General features: G+C 34.5%; 2 protein-coding genes across 3 annotated transcripts in view; one reads left to right on the top strand and one right to left on the bottom strand.

Annotated features, from left to right (window-relative positions):
* nan (transient receptor potential cation channel subfamily V member nanchung) overlaps positions 1–15,889 on the top strand; it is a 123,307-nt gene extending 107,418 nt beyond the window's left edge. The window contains exons 14-17 of the mRNA XM_072545991.1: positions 1,792–1,973; positions 3,182–3,298; positions 4,062–4,187; positions 15,740–15,889. Coding sequence (XP_072402092.1) covers positions 1,792–1,973; positions 3,182–3,298; positions 4,062–4,187; positions 15,740–15,856 — 542 coding nt within the window. The 3' untranslated portion in view covers positions 15,857–15,889. The remainder of the gene's footprint in view (positions 1–1,791; positions 1,974–3,181; positions 3,299–4,061; positions 4,188–15,739) is intronic.
* Positions 15,890–16,288: 399 nt separating this feature from the next.
* Elys (AT hook containing transcription factor 1 homolog) overlaps positions 16,289–23,164 on the bottom strand; it is a 90,677-nt gene continuing 83,801 nt past the window's right edge. For both annotated transcript variants that reach the window (XM_072545961.1, XM_072545970.1), the window contains exon 20: positions 16,289–16,494. In XM_072545961.1, the coding sequence (XP_072402062.1) occupies positions 16,391–16,494 (104 nt within the window). In that variant the 3' untranslated portion in view covers positions 16,289–16,390. The remainder of the gene's footprint in view (positions 16,495–23,164) is intronic.

The following is a 23,164-nucleotide window of genomic DNA, read 5'->3' as shown; positions in this document are numbered from 1 at the left end:
TTACTGATTGTAGAAGTTAAAACTTTTTGAAGAATACACTAAAGTGGAAGCATTTCACATTCCTAATTTAAGGAAATAAATTTCCTTATCAAATGGTACTCAAGCTGTCCAAATTATTAAAATGACATCGACATTTTTAGCTACTGTAACCGTTTGTAAATTCGACTCACTTGTGGCTATCTCAACTATCAATTCATCAGCTTCTCCTTCACCTTAATGGGTAACGCATACTTGCATTTACCTTCTGCTACTGTATTATTGTCATTTTCATAATCGTCAAAAGAACACTTACGTTGTTACCTTCGTTATAAGCAAAGTGCCTTTTAATATAATGAATGTATTCCTTAAAAACACGTTCATAAGTACAATTTGTAGGCCACTTGACTCGGTACAGCAGCATATCTTCAGAAATTCTGTAACGAGAAGATTCTTTGACCAAGGTAATATCAAGCGATGGAAATAAAGGATATAGTGTTGATTTCGTTAACTTTCTCGTACTAACATTATTGAATAACAAAAACGGGTAAGGAGCTTTAGATATTTGAGAGCTCAAAAATACGTATATTTTTCACGCTCCAAAATTTGCTCCCAACAGTCAGTTAATTTTCAAGCTTTGATATATGTATACATAGTCATTTGTAAGGTAAATTTAAGGGCTACAAGGTTAGGTTCATTAGAAAGCTAAACTATCCTTAAATTTTGAAAAATTATGGTTTGCAGCACTCGAAACATGTGGTATTCGCACCAAGACATACATTTTAATCGGTAATATCTCCATTGTTTTTACGGTACAGAAGTTTATAAATAACGAGAGTATTTATTGAAAAAAGTAATACACTTTTGTACTATATAATTTTTTACGTATATTTTATAGCTTCTAAGATATTTTGAAAAATTGAACAATTTTTTAAAAAATTTTTAAAATAGACGATACAATTTAATATAACTTTTTCACAAATAATGCATTTTAAACCAGTCAAACTCCTGGATGTAATGGCGAACACAAAAATAAAATGTAATAAAGAAGGAAAATGATTAATTTTGATTCTGGCGGATATTAGGTTAATTATATTGCCCTTTTTTCCTGAAAATATTCGAAGAGTCCATATTTTACGAGCTTTAACTTTCTCATTTTACATCTAAATGACTTTTTGTAGTGCTCATTTTAAAGTTTTTTTCACGGACTATAAAAAACTTTAATATCATTACCTCCAAAAAATCATCCCTTTTCTTACAATTTACGTTGAATATCTTGATCCAAATATTCGCAAAAAAATGTCTCCTTTTACCATATCTCACTTTGTGTTGTATCTAGAATATTTTGTAAAAAATAAATCCCATTCTTCTTTTATAAGCTTCATTCTTGTTTTCCCTACTTTTTAGATCAAGGGCATATTTTTAAGTTATTCATAAAAACACGTTAAAAAACGTGACTTATATAGAGTTTACATAGGCCTGAGGATACCCTACACGCAATTAAACACTAAAATAAAAAATATTAGTTCTAATATTATGAAAAGAAAAATAGAAATTCCAAATTGTCTTTTTTCGGTAAATATGTGTGAACATTTATTTTTTATTGTAATAATTGAATTTCTATTTTGTAAAATTTTATTTATTTTTGTCAATATAGGACATGTAGGAGGTCATTTAGATGATACAACAATTTTAATTTCAAAATATTGCACAAAATACACAAAATGTTTCACTTCAATTAAGTCAATAATATGACAAAAAAGAGAATATAAATTAATAAAGATAAGAGTAAATAAATTAATTTTGTCATTTTAGCTTACTACATCATTTTTCTTTCCTTTGATAATCCGTTGACACCAGAAGATGTTGATGATTCCGCTACAAATCCAATATCCACACCTATGGAGTCAATTATGGCTATGTTTTTAATGTCTTTAACCAATTTTGGAGACTACTATGATGCCTTCGCAAGGACAGATCATGAGTATGAAGCCAAGGTATGACAACAATTAAATTTATCAAAAAAGAATATCTTAAGTCCAATTTTATTTAACGTTCCTTGACATAGTTTTTGCGACCACAGGCACTCCAAGATCTTCATCAAGACTCCAATAATTACGTTCGCTTGGTAGTTTATAATAGGAGAGTAGCTTGTTAGGAGTAAAATTGCTATAAAAATTTGAGATCAGCTTTTGAAACAAAGAAGTCATGTCTATTTTTTTGTGATGAATATAAATTTCTTTGATGCATCAAATAGTCAAAAATTTCGTCATTGAACAATTTTTCAACTACTTCAACTGAACTTGAGTTTTCCAGTTCATTTTTTAGAATTTCCTAATGGTCAGTTGCTGGCATACTAGTGCAACAAAATTACTTATCTTACTTATCTTTATTTTTTGGTCTGTTTTGATTTCAAGTTGTTTAACCTTTCAGACAGTGGCAAGCTGTCTTCGTCCTCACTTTCTTCTTCATCACTGCTGTTTATATGCTGCAACTCGATTTCACCGACTACGTCTGTAGAAAATATATTTTCAACATCTTCTAAATCATTTGCGTCCAAGTCCTCTTCATCGGTCTGTGGGTCAGCATCGGGCGGTATAATAACAATGTCTACTTTATGTGTAATAGTTGCTGTAGCAACATCTTGTAAAGAAGCATCTAAATGACGATACTCCCTTCCATAAAAACTTTTCGGAGATATTGGTGCTAAATGTTCTGGTTCCATAACAAACTGAATAAAAATAGGTATTGCAAAAATAACCCCATGTATTTTATATAGACTGCTTTCGTCCAGTGTCCCCAAACTAGGACACCTAACCACAGAATAAAAAATCAATTGTTATTTGTTCTGTGACCTAACTTATGCAATCTGCAATTTTAGCAAACTCGATAAAACTTGTTGAAAACACAAAAACGTACACTCACAACTACACGTTTGGGTATAATAAGCACTGCTAACAAATGAAATTTTAATGTTACTTATCATGTATTGTAGCAAAAGCATGTACCGCTCTTCCAAAATTGTACCTGTTGTTGCGTTGGTCGACCTGATACGCATCATCTCTATAAGTTAAGAAGAAAACAATGTAAACTAATAATAGCTTTTTCTTTGCTTTTTAATTATTCTCTCTTATTAATTTTATAATACATAATTTATTATTATAATTATTAATTTTTATATATCATAGGCGTTATTCTGTTTCAGATTCTTTTTGTAATATTTATGGCAATCGTTGCTATTTTATTAATAAACATGTTAATAGCCATGATGGGAAATACTTACCAGAAGATAGCAGAGACAAGAAACGAGTGGCAAAGACAGGTAGAATTTTTTCTTCTACGTTTATTACATCACAAACAAGAAAGATAGAAATATACCTAAAAAATGTTTGGTCTTTGTACTACATACTTATAAGTATTTTTAGGTACATACTAGTCCTATATAGCATTGGCTGAAGTATACTATATCCTTTTTCCATATTGTGTCATAGTAGCTCCTTGATTTATTTTTTTAATAGAAACTTGTGGTTTTTGGAAAGAAGAATGGCACCGGATATTTTTAGTAGGTATTGTTGTTTGTTTGTGACCTTCATTTCTGACGCCCCTAGGCATGCATTTTCTCAATGGAAGTAAAGCTCTCTTCCAAATAATGTATTGTGCTGAAAAAATAATTTATGTTAACTTTAATTCTGCTACTACTCATCTGAGCTACGGTGAAATGGTTCAGGACTTAAATAAAGTAGGTATCTTACGTAAAAAATGTAATCTGATCATATACAGATTCTGGATCCGATTAGCCACATTTTCTTGATAAGTTACTTCCCCCACTCATAACATTTTTAGCTGAAGTAAAAGAATTTTTTATTGTTTATATAATTTTTTGATGAAGTTTTATATTTATTTGTTTATTTTTACTACGATTGGATGACTATTACTTGAAAACTGCTCCATTAAATTTTTTAGTGACAGCAGTTGAACACTGTAAAAATGTTTTTCAAATCCAAAGTACCTAATTTACGTTTAAGCGATAAATATCATTATGATCGATTGAAATACATATTTTTTCTGAAATATGTCTTTTTCAGTGGGCTAGAATTGTACTTGTGGTTGAAAGAGGAGTAAGCCCTCCTGAGAGGCATCGGCAGCTAATGGTTTACTCACAACCAATGTCGGATGGAAAACGGGCTTTGGTTCTGCGGTTAAATCAGTCGGTAAATATATATATATTTTTTGTTTTTAAAAGAGTAGGTTTGAGTAAGTTAAGCTGTAATATACACTTTCTATAACTCCAATTTAAAACTATAAGTATTAACTGATTAAATGTGGGAGTAATGTATCCTCAAGGTATGTAAGTACTTGCCTTCTATTGACAGGATTGGGTCAACAATACACTGATTGAAGAGGAAGTCATTAAACTGGCCTTGTCTACCCTGTACAGTAACACTGCACTGGTTGCATCAGTTGGAAAATCGTGATCGGTATGAGTAAAAAACACATTCACGCATCTAACGCCGCAAAATATTTTCAGTGCGTACCTAATTCTGGGCGAAAGAACTAGGCGAAGGATAATTATGGTATGTAGGGAAATGCAATCCTAGAAATGGAATTGCAATAATTACTAATAGAAAAATGAAAAATATAATGGAAAGTTTGTTTAATGGAATTATATCAGTGTAAAAATATCAAATTTTGAAATCTACAAGTTTAAAATTGAGTTATGCAAGGACAGCGAAAATTAAGTTGGTATAATTGGTAATGGACAAATGGTAGCCGAAGGAGGCGTTTAACAGGTTGACTGCCGCATAAAAATGTTTAAAAAAGTCCATGGTGCCAAGTTGAAAAAAGTGCATCTGGCAACCAACTGAAATACTTCCATTACTAATATTTCGCCAATTTCATTTATTAGTCCCAATTTTTGAAAAAATAGGTCAGCGGTCGAATACGACCGCCGGGGCGTAGGCGGCATACTTATTCCCCTGGTGCCAAGCGGTCGGTCGGGCGGTCGTTCTGTTCATGATGAGACGTGTCGAGTATTATTTTGTTGAGTGGTTGTTTTGACCAATATTTTATCAGTAGAGGTTTGATTGTTAGTAAGACAAGTAAGTTAATTGTGCTCGTGTTATTTTTAGAGTTAGATAATAGTAAAAACAATTATTATTTCTTGAAATAAAATGGGAAGTCGCGGTAAAATGATGGTTGGTATGGTTTTGGAAAGCAATGAACGTTCAGGTAAGATATAATTTTCATATTTTCATATCATATATTCCTATTATATTTTCAGATGTAAATCATTGCATAGGATTACTGTTTGGAGTACGTACCTACACAATAAGCAAGATAATATTCTGAAAAATACACGTTTATTTATTAGTAGAATAGCATAGAAATATGCTTTATTGTCATTGAAAGCTATATAGAGAATATAGATATCGAAAGATTTATAGCAAAAGTTTACAAAGAGTTTATAAAGAGTCAGAAAATAATAATAGCTAATACCATTTACTAAAATCATACAAATCGTGAATATAAATAAAAAATAATAAAACAAAACACAATTTATTGCAAAATTTAAATAAGTTTCAAATAATTTACGTTTTTTTTGACAGTTTCACGGTTAAAAATTTTGTTTTTTTTTTCAGATGACGAACCTAATGATTTTTCCTTTGATTCTGACCTAGACCCTCTGTTCTTACCGTCCAGCGATGAAGAAATTCTATATAGCTCCGATGGGTCAGAAGCGGAAGAAGAAATAAATTTGAAAAATAAACGTAGAAAGCTAAACACTCTCGTTAAAAAAAGGGAAATTAGTAATGAGCCATGCTGTTCTAAATCACTTTCCAGCGTGGATAACATTCACAAAGAAATACACTCTTTGGGTGAAAACTCAAAAAATATTGTCCAACTACAGCCTTTGGAATTGAAGCGCTATTTCCTCGGAAGAATTAGATGACTTTTTTCAAGTTACAATCGATCAACAAAACCAACAAAACATATTATCATTTGAGCAAAATGAAGATCACCAAAGCCAGGAAAATTCTGCTGATGGATACGAACATGCAATGGAACTCTCATGGAAAAAACCTATTGGCAATCACAAAATTTTCAACTATTTTGCGGAAGCTGGATTACAGGCAAATTACGCTGCAGCTCTTATAAAAAAATTGTCCCCCTATAATTGTTTTCAAATTTTCGTAGACGATGAAATTATAGATGAGATGGTTAATCAAACTAACTTGTATGCCACCCAGATTTTGTGCGATACTGATGATATCAGTAACGAATCTAGACTACATCGATGGGTTCCAACCACCAGAAAAGAATTGATACAAATTGATACAATTTATTGGCCTTGTAGGTTATATGGGACTTGTGAGGCTGCCGTCTATTGACAAATACTGGAGCACTGACAATTTCTACAAAAATTGTATGGTTCCGAAAATTATGCCTAGAAACCGATTTCAGCTCCTTCTAAGAATGTGGCACTTATCCGATAATACCTCGTGTCCAGATGGTGACTGCCTGCACAAAGTCAAACCATTGCTAGATAAACTTATTAAAAACTTTCAAGCAGTTTATACACCAGGGCGTATATTCTGTATTGATGAGTCTGTTATTCCTTTCCAAGGTCGGCTAGTAATGAAACAGTACATACCGCAAAAGACGCATAAGTATGGAGTTAAGCTTTTTAAGCTTTGTAGTGACAATGGCTACACGTGGAATATAAGGATTTATGCAGGTAAGGAGAAAAATGAAGGTAACGTTTCTGTACCAACAAATGTAGTGATTAACCTATCAGAAAACCTTTTGAATTCGGGACGTACGATAGTAGCCGATAACTACTATACAAGCCTAGAGTTAGCTAACATTTTACTTGACAAGGAAACTCACTATATTGGGACGCTAAGAGCAAATCGTCGTGGAAACCCAAAAGAAGTAATAAATAAAAAATTGAAAAAAGGGGAAACGTTTGGGTTGGAAAACGAGAGAGGCATCTGCGTTTTGAAGTGGAAGAATAAAAGAGATGTCTTATTACTATCTACTAAACACACTACCGAAACTCGAGCAATTCAGCGACGAAGTGGTGTTGTTCATAAACCTCAGGCTGTAATGGAATACAATCAGGCAAAGTCCTCAATTGACCAGTCAGACCAGATGGCAAGTTATAATTCACCTCTACAAAAGTCACTTAAATGGTATAGGAAGCTCGCTGTAGAATTTCTTCTTGGTACATCCCTCGTAAATTCTCACATTATTTTCAACCAACTAGCCGATAAAAAGATGAAAATAACTGAATTTAGAGAGCATGTAATAAAGTCGCTCTTAAGTTATGAAGACAACATTGAGTCACAGAATGATTCCGAAAGGGAACAACAACAAATATGAACTACAAGGAGATCGATGCAAACTCATACTTTGGTGAAAAAAGAAGGACCATATGATAAAATAAAGACATACTGTAAAGGTTGTTATAAAGAGAAGATTCGGGGAAACATAACAAAAAATCAGGTCAAAAAAGTAGTAACTTACTGTGACACTTGTGAAGGTCAACCACACCTTTGTTTAGATTGTTTCAACAAACACCGATATAACAAATAACCGACAATTTTTAATTTCTTTTGTGTTCTTATTTAACTTTTGTATGTATTTCAATTTGTAATGGATATTTTTTATAGTTTTATATTTTTTACTCGAAATAAAGATATGTCAAAATTTCGATATCATTTTAGTCTCCCCTATTCAGCCAAAATGAAAACTGATATCTACATACGACGACTGTATGCCACAATGGTCGAATACTGCAATAATTTCGCTTCTCTACACGATCTCTAGCAACACAGGAACTATATCACAGACCGTATCAAATCGGTCGTATACGACCGCCGTGGCATGCAGCACTTATTAAACTGTCGGTCATATACGACCGCCTGGCTATCAACCTGTTAAGTATTACATATCTCAATTTTTAAAGGTTTTTGACCCCCCTCCGCCCATGTAAATGCATCGTAACGTTTTTATATACCCTCTCCACATATCAAAACGTTATGTAACACCCAAGTGACCATTTTTACCTAAAAGTAATAATTATGGGTTTCATCTACGTCTCTTTCGTAATGACTTCTTATTCTTAAATGAACAATGCAACTAAAAATGTTCAATGTGTGGCTCATCAGACTAATCAACCTGTATTCGTGGCATCTTTTTGCCCGCTGGCTATTTCTTCGGGTCCGCCGGATTTCCGACTGAGTAACAACGACAAAATTTGTAAAAACTGTGGGTTTCCTGGGAAACTTTCCGGAAAAATTTAATTTTCTTTTAGGAAAAAAATTTTCTTTTGTATAAAATGTTTCTTCCTTATGCCATTTTACGAATCGATAGAGGAATATTGATTCGATTTTTAACAATTTTTGCATAAGCGCTAGTTAAGCCCTAAGGGTGTTAATTACGACCTAAACATAAGTCAATGTCCGTGATTTTCTCCGTCATGCCACTTGAAAGTTTGTTAGTTTTGACGATAAGGAACCTGCAAAAAAAGGCATAACGGCAGGTCGTTAAAACGAAAAATTTTAATTTGGAAAAGTTGCGGAAAATTAGGCGGATTCGATTTTCAGAAAAACGCACCCTGGTTCAACTGTAAATTTCATACATAAGGGATAAAATCGTGTTCGAACTTCGTATTGAAATCCGACAATCTATAACTAGAGCACTGATGTGGTGCTCTTGTACCATTTTTTAGAGTTCAGCTGGGATGTTGTCTGGTCCAGTTGCTTTCTTGGTTTTGACTGATTTCATTGCATGAAGAACTTCAGATTTCAAACCTTCAGGTCATTTCAAGATTTGGTCTATCATCTTGGAACAATTCAGTTATATAGTTAATCCATGTTTCAAGTATTTCTCGTTCATCAATGATAACTTTTTCTGCATTACATACTACAGTGTATAGTGTTTTTCTTATTATACAAGCCAACAACTTCACGAACATTCTTGTGCATATTGAACATGTCATGCTTCTTTTCTAATTCTTTCATTTCTGATCAGCTATCGACCATACACTTTTCTTTAGCCGCTCGTATTTTCGTTTTATTTCTCTTTGTTTTCTTCTGTATTCGTCTGCCTTGTCCTTGTATTGTCTTCTTTGTTCCATTAAGTCTAGTATTTCTTCTGTCATCTATTGCTGTTTTTTTGAATCTTTTAGTTACCCTACGTTCTTTGATTATTTTGGTCATACATATTATATATATATGTGGCTAAACACCCCTTTAGGGGTTACGCCGCTTACGCTCTCTAGATCTATGTTTTGAGGTAGATCAGTCCTCATGTTCCTTATTTAATTTTCTCAGTTATATTTCTCCATTGTGTCCTATCTCTGGTTTTTCCTTTCCACTGTCGTATGCCCGCCTTGTTGAGATCATTTACAACTTCTTGTAACCATGTAGATCTTGGTCTTCCACGTCTTCTTTTGCCAGCTGGTGTCCATTCCAATATTGAGAATATCGTCGTAGTTGATCCTGATCTCCATACGTGTCCTAGCCATTTTGCTCTTTGTTGTTTTATTTTACACACTATATCTTCCTTAATTTCTTCCAGTAGCTCAAGGTTCGTTCTTTGTCTAAATTCATTTTCATTTATTTTTATTGGTCCCAGTATTGCTCTTAGTATTTTTCTTTCTTGTATTCTAAGGTTTTCCTCTTGTTTTTTTGTCATGCTGAGGGTTTCGGCTGCATACATCATCGTCGGTCGAATTATTGTTTTGTATACCTTCATTTTCGATTTCTTACTCAATAGTTTATTTTTTAGTAATTTCTTATTTGCATGGAAGGTCTTATTTGCTGTAATAATCCTTTCTTTGATTTCTGTTTCTCTTTCTCCATTGTTTGTTATTAATATTCCCAAGTACTTAAATTTTTCGACTTCTTCAAAAATGTATTCGCCTAGTCTAACCTTTTTGTTTTCGAAGTTTTTATCAAATCTCATTATTTTTGTTTTTTCTTGGTTTATTTTTAATCCCATTACTTTTCCTTCTGTTACCATTTCATTTAACATTTTTTCCATTGTTTTTCTATTTTTTGTTATTAGCACAATATCGTCAGCGTATGCTATTATTTGTCCTTCTCTAGTTCTAAGGGTACCTTTGTTTATTTTCCTGACGATGTATTCCAGGGCAAGATTAAACAGGGTTGCTGATACATATTACATTTATGAAATAATTCCCATGTTTTCTCAACATTTTCGGTTGTTCTCATTTCTTTCATGTAATTGTTTACATTATTTTCAATAATGGTTGACACCTGAAATATAACTGTAAAATTCTTTTGCTTATGTTTTTTCTTTATTCATTTTAGCCATTTTTAGACTCATTCTTCTAGCAGGGACTAAAGCGTTGGGATTAGATCCAATATCTTCTCCAGGATATGTCGTAACTCTTTAATGAAGTTTCTTAATCTTTTGTTGATAAGAATATAAGAAAGAGGTAAAATAATTAAATTCAGTTACTGCTCCCCTGTCCGTCAGTTTGTTAGTCACTCGAATTCTTTCATTACTGGCATCCGAATAGAAGACGAAGATGGTTCCGGAAATGTTAAACCAGTTGCATAAATATCGTCTTGGTCGAGCCAATCTGCATCCTCAGACCATGATTCATATCAGCGCACAATGCACAGATGACGATCTTGTGCAGTCTTGCTATGCACATAATAACTGTGCATATACATACTATTGTGAGATGTGAAATAGATCCTACTGGTTGCAATATTCTGTTCTTCAGGTCGCATTGTACTGATGGACAAAAGAAATCATAAGGCATCTGCTAAAAACCTTCCAGTGAAAGCAACAGATCAACAAACAACCTCACAAGAAGTGATAGAAACTTGCATGAGCCCTTATCTAACTAACTAGGTACCACGAGCTTGCTTGGGATTTGAAGCATTGGGCAGATTGGTAGCAGGAAAAATAGATTTCAATGCACTACTCGAGCGGAATTCGTCCTTGTATTTAGTCACTTTCAAGAAATATTGCGATTAAAGAATATTAATGCTATACAATGTCAGATTAGGTTCTGCTGGATCCTGCAAGCTATTTTCAGGCTTTCTATATTCCGCCGAAACATCGTAGTTGTCAATTTTATCATTTGTTTTTAATTTTTGATGACATAACAGTATGAATTCACTTTAACAGCACTGGCAAGTGTTTTTGTGTATTACTGACGACGAAAACAAAATAAAAAAGTCGTACAATGCAGTCTAAGAATTTCCCGTAAAATATAAACAAAACGAACCAAATTAACAATATTGTACAATACAATCGAGGGATTCTCCGTAAAACATAAGCGAAAAGGATTGCCAATTTGTCAAATTTTAATTCCATAGTTTTTTATTTGAGTAAAAAACAATGTTACGTAATGCGTTGTCCGAACCCCCTACCACCGTTGTAACGCACCATAACGTTTTACAAGATCCCTCCCCCAAATTGCGTTACGTAATATTTGAATGACCCCTAAAGCAATACTTGTTTTGTTTATAATACTTTGAGCATAAACACATTTTCCCCCTAACATCTTTAACATAAGTACACTTGTGCCGAATACACAAGGTCAACAGTCAACGATAGACTATTATTCAACATTATTCAATATAACTTCAACATTTTATTAAATTTGTTATTAAAAAACAGTTTGCAAAAGGGCTGACTTTTAAGGAAAAAGCACACGCTTGTATATAGACCCAATAACAAAACACTGTTTGGGCAAGTACAATTGTTCAAATAGTCGCTCCCTGGGATAAACAAATTAAATAACTTCTAAACTATTTGGTCGATCTGTTTTAAATTTAGCACACTTTAATAAGTTATTAACCTCCACAATTTTGAGTAGTTATATTACATACCATTATACAAAAAACAAAGTTATTAACATTTATAAATTTCTGCAAAAGTAACGGTTTTTTTGCAATTATCTCGGTCAATTGTTTGTTCTTCTTCAAGTGCCCTGTCCGTTGCGAAAGTTGGCTATCAACATGGCAATTCTGATCTTGTTTGCGGCGCTTTTGAATAGTTCGACCGATGTGAGCCCGAACCACTTCCGCAGATTTTGGAGCCACGAGTGTCTTCTCCTGCCTGGCCCTCGCTTACTGTCTACTTTCCCCTGGACAATCAATTGCAGTAGACGGTACTTATCGTGTCTCAATATGTGGCCTAGATATTCAAGCTTTCTTTGTTTGATTGTGCACACGATTTCTTTCTCCTTTCTGATTCTTTGGAGTACCTCTATGTTGGTAACATGTTCGGTCCAGGATATACGAAGAATGCGTCGGTACACCCACTTTTCGAATGCTTTTAATTTTCTCGTGAGCGTCTCTGTCAGCGTCCAGGCCTCCATACCATATAGTAAGATCGGCAAAATGTAGCATTTAACTAGACGTAGTTTTAGGGGAAGAGACAAATCCTTGCTTATGAGGAGCTTTTTCATATTGTTAAATGCTGCTCTAGCTTGTTCTATTCTCGCCTTAATTCCTGTTCCCATTTTGCATTTACGTTGGTGCCAAGGTACACATAAGATTCTACATGGTCATTTAGTATGTTACTTATCCGTAATTGTCGAGCAGGTTGTTGCTTTTTGCTTGTCAGCATCTACTTTGTCTTCTTGCAGTTGATGCTCAGGCCGTATTACTCACTAACTGAATAAACTCTTTCCATTACCTGTTGTAATTCTTCTATGGTACTGACAAGGATCACCGTGTCGTCGACTTATCTTATATTGTTCGTTAACTCGCCGTTTATTGTTATGCCCTCATTTGCATTTTCCATACATTTGTTAAATATTTCCTCGGAATAAATATTGAATAGGAGTGGAGATAAGATACACCTCTGACGGATACCTCTTTTGATCCGCACCCTTCCAGTGAGTTCGTTGCCAATTTTTGCTCTTGCTGTTTGACCGCAGTATAGGTTTGCCACAATTCGAATGTCCTTGTCGTCAATACCTGTCTTTCGCAGAATATCCATCAATTGTTCATGATTGACATTGTCAAATGCTTTTCTAACATCCACAAACTACAAATACACGACCTTATCAACGTCACTATGTCGCTCTATAAGCACCTGGAGAGCGAAAGCTGCTTCTCTAGTTCCAAGTGCTTTCCGAAAACCAAACTGCGATCTATCAATATTTGACTATTATATATGTTGTTAAAAAGTACAACTAGATTATCAAGGAACTGTTTGTCTGATTTACATAGGATCTTTAATATTTCGCAGTGTACATTGTCTGGACCTGTTGACTTCTTGTTTTTTAGTGCTGCAATGGCATCTTCTATCTCCGATTTAAGGATTGAAGGACCTGTTTCTCCTTCTCCATATAGGTGATCATCAGTCCTGTTAGACGCAAATAATTTTTCTATGTTTGATTTCCATGTTTCTAAGATCATTGATGGCTCCGAGATAAGATTTCCATCGCTATCTTTTATGTTGTTGGGTGACTTATTGAATTTCCTCTTTTTTGTCATTGATTTTATTTTTTTGTGCATATTGTAACTGTCGTATTTCTGTTCGTATTGTTCTATTTCCCTGCATTCGTTGGAAAATCATTTTTCTTTGGCTTCGTTCTTATGATTTTGTGGATCTGCTGGTATTTTTCTGCATTTTTATTCTTGAATTTACGTCTTCCATCCATCATATTCATTAACTCATCAGACATCCATTCTTTCTTCTTCTGTCTGTCACGCTTTAATAGAGTCGCGCATGTTGTTTGGATTGCTTCCCTCGATTTAACCCATCTCTTTATTATGTCCGACATGTTCTCGTTAATGTCGTTTATTTTCTTACCTGGTTGTTCTCGTACTTTTATTTCGGTTTCTGGGTTAGTGAGTTTCTTAATATCAATTGTGTTTAAATTAGATCTTTTCTCGAGTCGTTTTACTCTCATGACCATTCTGCATACCAACAGATTGTGGTCCGTAGGAACATCGGCACCAGGGTACGTTTTCGATGATTTTATCATGTTTTATATCTTGTTGGTACAGCTATATAATCCATCTGATTCCTTATGATGTTGTCAGGTGAGTCAGCGGGCGATTTCCATGTGTAAAGTCGACGTTTGGGGAGCTTGAAGAGTGTATTACTTAACAGCAGGTTATATTCCTGTTATATTCCTGGCAGAAACATATAAGTCTATCACCTCTATCGTTTCTCTCCCATAGGCCGAAGTTTCTCACGATCTCATTCACCTTGCCTCTGCTAACCTTTGCATTGAAATCTCCCATCACTATTGTTACTTCATGTTTTTTTGTTATTTTCATCAGTTGTTCGTAGAATTCTTCGCTGGTTGCCTCATCTTTATCTGCCGTTGGCGCGTATACATGTAATATGTTAATATCCACCGGTGTTGCTCGAATTTATAAAAGTCTTAATAAATACTTTATATCCAAGTATATCGCATTGTCCAGAGTTTTGCCAGTGTGTTTCACTGATTCCCAATATATTGATTTTTAATCTTTTCATCTCTTTTACAATTTTATGAGTTTTGCCGCTCTCGTACATACTTCGTACATTCCAAGTTCCAATCCTTAGGTGTTGAGGACTTGCTTCCTTTTTTAAGCCGTATGGATTTCGCTGGCTGACGACCGGGAGGCCCTACTATTTGGTTGTATACATCCTCCCCTGTCGGATCTTGGGATCCGATCACCATGATCAATAATGTTTTTGTTATCGTAGTGTATTGCCATGATAACTATTCTAGGAAATTCTTATGTGGTGGTTTTCCGTTGCCTTCCTCATCTCAGTACCACAACCATTCAAACTGCTTCAGTCATACTTGTGGTAGTCCAGTTTCAAGCTGATCCAGGATCCTTTCCTCTTGGCCTTGAGCTGGTACTGATGATCGCTGCTGCCCTTTATCAGGGAATCACTCGGTGAAATTTTCGCCATATCTGGCTGCCCTCACTTAGTTTAGCCTGCAGGCCAATGCAGTTGCCCGGAGTGTGGCACGTGAAGCCATAAGTGAGAGTTAGGTGTCTTATGAGGACCAGTTATCTAGAACCATCTCCCGTCTATGACGCTCGATGTGGTCGTTCCAATAAAAGGAACTACCTCTATAACACAACCCTACACCCCGGTCAATTGTTTATGTATTTTAATTTAGAAACTATCAAAACTAGAAAACTTTTTATGATCTACAACTTGAACCATTTTTCGCTAAACTATATAAGAAACGTTTTATTTTTATGTTGTTATAAATATATAAGATGTAAGTTGTAAGTTATAAATGTATAAGAAACGGCAAAAAATTGTTTTTTCGTTTTTTAAGATTAAAAAAAAACAAAGCAAAATCAGATGTACATCTACACGGATTTTTCATCAGCTAACCCTCATATACCTTTTAGAACCTTCAAATATCTATATAAAATTTTTCAGCTTTTTTTCTTCCTTCCACAGACTGAGGTATTATAGGACTTATGAAAATTAATCTTAATACAACAAACATATCAAAGCCATGGATCAATACCGAAATCAGAGATTTGGTGTATCAGAAGAAGAAGGCATACCAAATTGTAGACATAAAACAAATAACACCTACTACCATCATGATCATCCTACACTGGCTTCACAACCCTATGTGGATCGTAGCCTCCTCAACACTTTCTCTCTATTCGTCCCTATTCATTGTCTTTCTTCTCCAAGCACGTATTATATACGTATATATATATATATATATATATATATATATATATATATATATATATATATATATATATAATAAATATTTTGTATTTAGGATGAAGATAAGGAAGAAATGAAGGAAATTCTAGAAATAAAACGAAGGCATGAAAGATATGTTAAGAAAAGAAAAGAAGCAAATCAGATACAAGCAAATAATATAGTTCACAAGTAATATATATATATATATATATATATATATATATATATATATATATATATATATATATATATATTATACATATATACATGTATACATATGTATATAAAGTTGTTCATATAATAGACTCTACTATAATTTACATTGTTTTATTTATTCCTCTTTTTTTACAGTTGGTAAAGTTAATGATTGTATCATAGTATCATAGATCTTCATATCCCATTTTTGGTAATGGGTCCAAAGATTCAAAAATCTTCCTTAGAATATATTTTTTAGAATCTTCCTTAGAAAATTTCGGAGTTTATAGTTCTAATTTTCATAAATTATGTCAAAATACATATTTGTGGCCGTGAAATAGATCAATAGACCAATACACCAATAGATAACATTATAATGTAAAAAACATGTAGATGGGTTGATATAATTTCAAAAATAAAACACATGGAATCTAAGGATTTTTTTATTCATATCAATACAAAATATACATTCAACATGACAATTACATTTATTGAAAAAACATAAAAGTTAATCATTAGTACTAAAAAGCAGTTATTTCTTATTTACACTTTCCTTTTCTTCCGATATTTCCGGTAATTCTGATTTTGCTGAGACTATTCTTCTTCCTCTAGCAGCTTTCTTTTTAGCTGATCCATCTGTAACAATTAATCAACATAGTAATACTTTTTTTAATCATATATTTTTATTCTAATAACCATTTTAGTTAAAAATCTTGTAAGTTAAAAATATCTCTCAACTATTGATAACGCATAATATTAATATACAAGTATACTTGTATATTATTATGTTTTAGTCAATATATTTTCTATTGATAACGCATAATATTAATATACAAGTATACTTGTATATTATTATGTTTTAGTCAATATATTTTAAGATAAAAATATTTTAGAGCATTTAAGTAAATATATTTAGAGACGCTAATTTAGATAGCACATTTGGGAAACACAGTTTGCACACTGAAATCAGTCAAAATGGACTCAGGGTGGCACAGTTCGCAGCAGCAAATAATTACGTAGTTGTCAGTACTAACTTTCAGAGAAAAGATATCCATAAAGGAACATGGAAAATACCAGGAACTAACGAAGCCAATCAAATTGACCATACACTCATCTCAAAAAGATGGGCAACAGACATAACTAATGTCAGAACGTTTCGCGGGGCGAACTCTGACTCAGATCACTATCTTGTAGGGGCAAAATTACGGCAGAAAATAGCGACAGTAGCAAAAGGGAAAAATATTCAAATCAAAAAATGGAATGTCGAAGGATTCAAAAGCGCAAGAAAAAGACAAGATTACAGAAATGCTCTCCAAATAAAACTCAACCGAACTAGAGAGGAAGATACTGCAGAGGAGGAATGGAGACAATTAAAAACAATTATAACGGAGTCAGCCGAGGAAACTGTCGGAAAAGCCAAAAGGCAAAGAAATGCGGATTGGTATGATGATGAATGCAGAACTGCAGTAGAGGAAAAAAGGCAAGCTAGGCTTAACCAACTTCAAAGAAATACAAGAAATAGCAGTGAGATTTATAACGAAAAAAGAATACAAGCGACTAGAATATGCAGAAGAAAGAAAAGAGAGGCTATGAAAAAACAAGTACAAGAAATCGTAAAGCATAACAACAGACGCGAAAGCAGAAAATTCTATAAATGCATAAAAGAAAGCACACAGTCATTTAGACCAAAACTAACGATATGCAAAGACAAGGACGGAGAACTACTAACAGAGAAGCAAAAAATTTAAATGAGATGGAAACAATATTTCGAAGAAAATCTAAATGCAGACAACGAAAATGATCAGAACGAGACAATATATTATACGGCGGAGCTGAACATCGAAAATCCAAGTTATGAAGAAGTAGTTCAGATAATAAATAAACAAAAAAATAATAAAGCACCAGGAACGGACGGAATTTCGGCAGAATTATTAAAGCATGGAGGATCCGAACTCTGGGAAAGAATCCATTACCTAATAACATTAATATGGACGAAGGAGCAAATGCCAGAGGAATGGACAGTTGGCCTCATACAGCCAATATATAAAAAAGGAGATAAGAGGGAATGCCAGAATTATAGGCCAATTACATTGCTAAATGTAATATACAAAATTCTTTCTGGTATAATCTACAATAGATTATTAGAATACTCCGAAAATATAATTGGTGATTATCAAAATGGATTCAGACCAAATAGAGCCACTACAGATAACATATTCATACTAAGAACGATACAAGAAAAAGCTTATGAATACGACATAGACCTATATAATATGTATATAGACTTTAAACAAGCTTTTGATAGTGTGAAAAGAGACAAAATGCTGGAAGACCTTTGTAATCTAGGTATACCTAAGAAATACATCAGCCTCATAAAAATGACATTGCAGGGTTCAAAAGCCGCAGTCAGAGTAGATGGAGAACTGACTCCCTTGTTTAACATCAACATGGGAGTAAGACAGGGAGATGCCCTATCAACCATGCTATTCAACCTAGTTCTTGAGGCAGTCATCAGAAAAACCAATATAACCGGCCATATAAACACCAAATCAGTACAAATTACTGCATATGCAGACGATGTAGCCATCATTAGTAGGAATAAGCCACGACTAATGGAAGTGTTCAAACAAATTGATCCTGAAGCAAGAAAAAGAGGTCTCAAAATAAACGAAGCAAAAACGAAGTATATGACAGTCAAAAGAATAACTGACAATGAAAATAATATCACAATAGACAACTATACTATCGAACGAGTGGATGCCTTTACATATCTCGGCACAGAAATCAATCAGAATAACTCCGTAAGTAGCGAAATTAATGCACGTATTTCCAGCGGGAATCGTACATACTATGCTAATAAAAGATTGATGACATCGAAATTATTAGACAAAAGAACCAAAATGACTATCTACAGAACACTGATTAGACCCGTAGTAACCTATGGATGTGAAACTTGGGTAATGAAAAAAGATGAAGCCCAACTCAGGACATTCGAGAGAAAAATACTGAGGAAAGTATATGGCCCGTTACAAGAGGAAGATGGCACATGGAGAATCAAGAGAAACGACGAGGTTAATGAGTTAAATGAAGGTTAGGACATTGTAAGATTTGTGAAAAGTCAAAAACTGTCATGGCTGGGACATGTGCAGAGACAAAACGATGCAAAAACAACAAAGAAAATGTTACAATGGAAGCCCATAGGAAGGCGAAAAAAAGGAAGGCCCAGAACGAGATGGTTGGATGACGTGGAAGACGACCTGAAAACAATGAACATAAGACAATGGAGAAGAAGGGCACAAGAGAGATCTGAATGGAAGGACATAGCCAGACAGGCAAAGACCCATCCAGGGTTATGATGCCAAAAGAAGAAGAAGAATTTAGATAGCAGGGGAACAATATTTAATAGATCAGTCCAAATTCTAGCATATGCAGACAACGTGGACATTATAACAAGAACCAGAGCGAGAACTACGGAAATCCTAACTGAGTTAGTAGCAGCAGCAGAACGAATGGGGTTATAGATAAATCAAAATAAAACCAAATTCATGGCGACTAACACTAACACAAGAGCTGGAAATGTTGACGCAGATTTAATCATCAATGACCAAAACTTCGAAGCAGTCAAAGAGTTCATATATCATATATATCTAGGGACATCGGTAAACCCCAATAATAAGACATCTGAGGAAATTAAAATGGAGAATAATAATTGCAAACAGGTGTTATCATGGTATATCAAAGTACTTAGCTAACAAACGTCTGTCTCAAAAAACTCGTATGAGGCTGTATAGAACACTGATAGTCCCCGTTCTCACATATGGATCAGAGGCATGGATGGACGCTAACTAAAACAGATGAATCCGCTCTATCGATTTTTGAAAGAAAGATGCTACGGAAGATATTCGGAGCGGTCTGTGAGAACGGAATATGGAGGCGTAGATATAACTTTGAACTGCATAATATCTACAAGGATACGTTTGGCGGTAAAGATATTACCACTATAATTAAGCGAAACCGCCTGCAGTGGACAGGACATGTAGCCCGGGCTCTTGAATCGGACATGATAAAAAAGATTCTAACACCGCAATCCGTGGGAATGAGAACACGGGGTAGACCAAAGCTGAGGTGGATGGACGGGGTAACACAAAATGCCGAGAAGATCGGAGTCGGCAACTGGAAAATACAAGCAAGGGACAGAACAGAATGGCGTAGAAAGCTTGAGAAGGTCGAGGCCCTCTAAGGGCTGTAGTACCAAGATGATGATTAAGTAAGTATATTTTAATAATAAAATATATTTTTTTCAAGCAACGTGCATCGAAATACGAGATATGTTAAAATTGACATTTTAACCCTCTAGCAGGCAAGACCGCCTCCAGACGGCTTAACTTATATTGTCATTATATTATAATCTCTTCCAGCTATTTTTATGCCTGGAGCATGTAATCCCGCCTTTGGTCGTTACGGAGTTAGATCTGAATGTAACTGGATGTTTCTCTCCAATGACATCGACTCCAGCATCTTCACCTAAATCAGCAAAATCAAAAAATATATTGTTAGCCTTAACACTAGGTATTTTATCAGCAACAGCGACGGAATCTGAAGATGTTCAACCATCAATAGCAGCAGCGACGGAATCCGGAGATGTTCAACCATCCACTTCAGCAGGAAGTACAGAGTACAGTGCTATTTACCTGGAACGAAAGATTATGAAAAGAGCAAAGTCACCATTACCCGAGAATGAGCCTGAGGGTCCTCAAATGCTACCTAACAATGGCGGGTTTATTGGACAAGCAGTAAATATTGCTACCGAGTGTGATGAATTTAAAAAGATAGTTTGGAGACAGAAAAACTTACAACTACATAAAAATCAGGTGGTGTTTCAAGGTAACAAAGAGTTACCACATAGTTTCAAATATTTGAAAACACCATATCAGTGCTTCAATTATTTTTTTACAGATGATTTCTATGAACATATAGCTACAAGCACAAATATGGACGCACGATTGCTAAATATAAACTCTTTATTCAAAGTAACTTTTTTAGAAATTAGACAATATGTGAAGTACAATGACATCTAAAAAAATTTTCGCAATTCGTAAGCATCTAAGTTTCAATGATCTTTCTTTGCTGAAGAAAAAAGGCGAACCGGGGTATGATCTACTTTACAAAGTTCGACCAATCATTGATCGCCTCAATGACCGTTTTGATTCAAGACCAAAACATCCCCGTTTGTATGTAGATGAGCAAATGTGTGCAACGAAGATGCATTCACAACTTTGCCAATATATGCCGAATAAACCCCACAAGTGGGGAATGAAAGTTTTTATTCTCTGTGAATCCTATGGGTTTGCATACCGCTTCGAAGTTTATACTGGTGCTGGTGAAAACATTGTCCTTCCAGGGGAACCAGATTTGGGAGCAACGTCCAATGTTGTTGTTCGGTTAGCAAAAACTGTTCCTCATTTTATGAATCATATAATTTACTTTGATAATTTCTATACGTCATTACCACTACTTGTCTATCTAAGGAGTCATGAGATATATGCACTTGGCACTATTCGTCGTGATAGAATTCCTAATTGTAAGTTACCTGCTGACAAAGATAAACGAGCTATTGATTTAAAAAGAGGAGAATCCAGTGAATACGTTGGTACTGCATATGGTGTTGACATACCACAATACATTGGAAGGATACCAAAAATGTAAGAGTAGCGTCTACTTACGTTGGGGTTCAGCCATTCTCATCTATACTTCCAAAACTTTCAATCAGAATAAATATCATAATTGGCTCTTTTATGTCAAAACCTATCAATCTGAATTTTTCCATTGAAAATAAAATTGGCCTGGTAGAGGGTTAATATATATGGTGTCCTCTTCAACGTAAATCTCCTTAAGACATAATACACTTGTTCATGTGCTTTTCTAGTAGCGATTCGACGGTTCTCCATACAATTTTCTTCACGTTTCACGTCTTCAAGTTTTCATGGGTTGTTGACGTGTTGGGACATTCAGGCGAAGATTTCAGCATCTGTGGAAATGCCAACTACACCAAAACACATCTAAATCGCAAAACCAGTAATTTTTCATGAACTGAAATAGAAAAATGTTACGTTTTTATTTAGAAATCATTTATTCGTAACAAAATTTGTAATTGATGGTTCTTGCTTACATCATAATCATCAGCCCATATCGGCCCATTGCTGGACATAGTTTAGGTTAGGTTTCCCGTTCTTGAGTAGCTTGCACCCAGTTTCCGCCGATGCATTTCATATCGTCGGACTATTTTGTTGGTGGGCGGCCACTGCTCCAGAAAGCATACTGTCTTGGTTTTCACTCGGTCATGGCTTTTGTCCACCGGTTATCTCACCAGTATGTGACAATTTTTAAAGACAAGTTACTTTTCTTCTGTGGCGTGTTTCTTACCTAGGGACACATATTTCCAGCGAAATTGAATATGGTAAAGTGGTAAACAATTTTGGCGATATTGTGTTTTTTCGTTGTACGCCGAATTTACCTTTTTGTCCAGTATCCAGACATATATGTTGTAGCGTTTTGGTAGATATATTTGATTATATTTGTATATTTGTAATTATACAATTGTATTAGATCTTTTTTTAAATCTTGTTTTTGTAATGAATGTATATGTTGTGATATTTCTTCTTCTTCTTAATTTAGGACTAAGTCTTGATCATTCTTACAACTAATCTTGGGACGCCGACGTACAGCTCTCGTACCATCGTTTTGGAGGTATTCTCCCTCTACATTGGATTTTTTATATCTTGCAATTTATGCAAGCCTCTTATCATATATTCGTCTGATGTGGTCTCTCCATTCCTTGCATCTCTGTCTAGCATATCTTACGATATCCCGAACGCCGCATTGTTCTCTTATAAACTTTTTTGATTTCTAAGAGTGTAACCATAAATGGATCTCAGCGTTCCTATTTCAGTTGTCCTTAGGAACTTCTTAGTTGCAGCTGCTTCTGCTCTGTTCTCGATCGCATAGGTCATTACTGGTCTTATGCAGGTCTTATATATTCTCATTTTACTTCTTATGCTCACGTGCTGTTCCTCCAGATATTGCTACGTAGGTATCCAGATAGCATTGCTGCTCTCTTAGTATATGCTTTCACTGCTACTGAAAATGTTGACTCCTAGATTTTTGAAGTTCATAACTTGCCCAACACTTTGGTTGTTTGTCACTAGTTTACATCTCTTAGTTATCTGTTAATCGTAAGTTACTGTGTCTTCTCAATAGATATAACCCTATTAAATTTTTCTACAATGTTTTGGAACCGCTCTAGTAA

Source organism: Diabrotica undecimpunctata, chromosome 1 (assembly GCF_040954645.1).
Source record: "Diabrotica undecimpunctata isolate CICGRU chromosome 1, icDiaUnde3, whole genome shotgun sequence".
In the NCBI taxonomy this organism is placed as follows: domain Eukaryota; kingdom Metazoa; phylum Arthropoda; class Insecta; order Coleoptera; family Chrysomelidae; genus Diabrotica; species Diabrotica undecimpunctata.
Note: the sequence above shows the minus strand (reverse complement) of the source record. Positions and strands in the feature narration are given on the sequence as shown.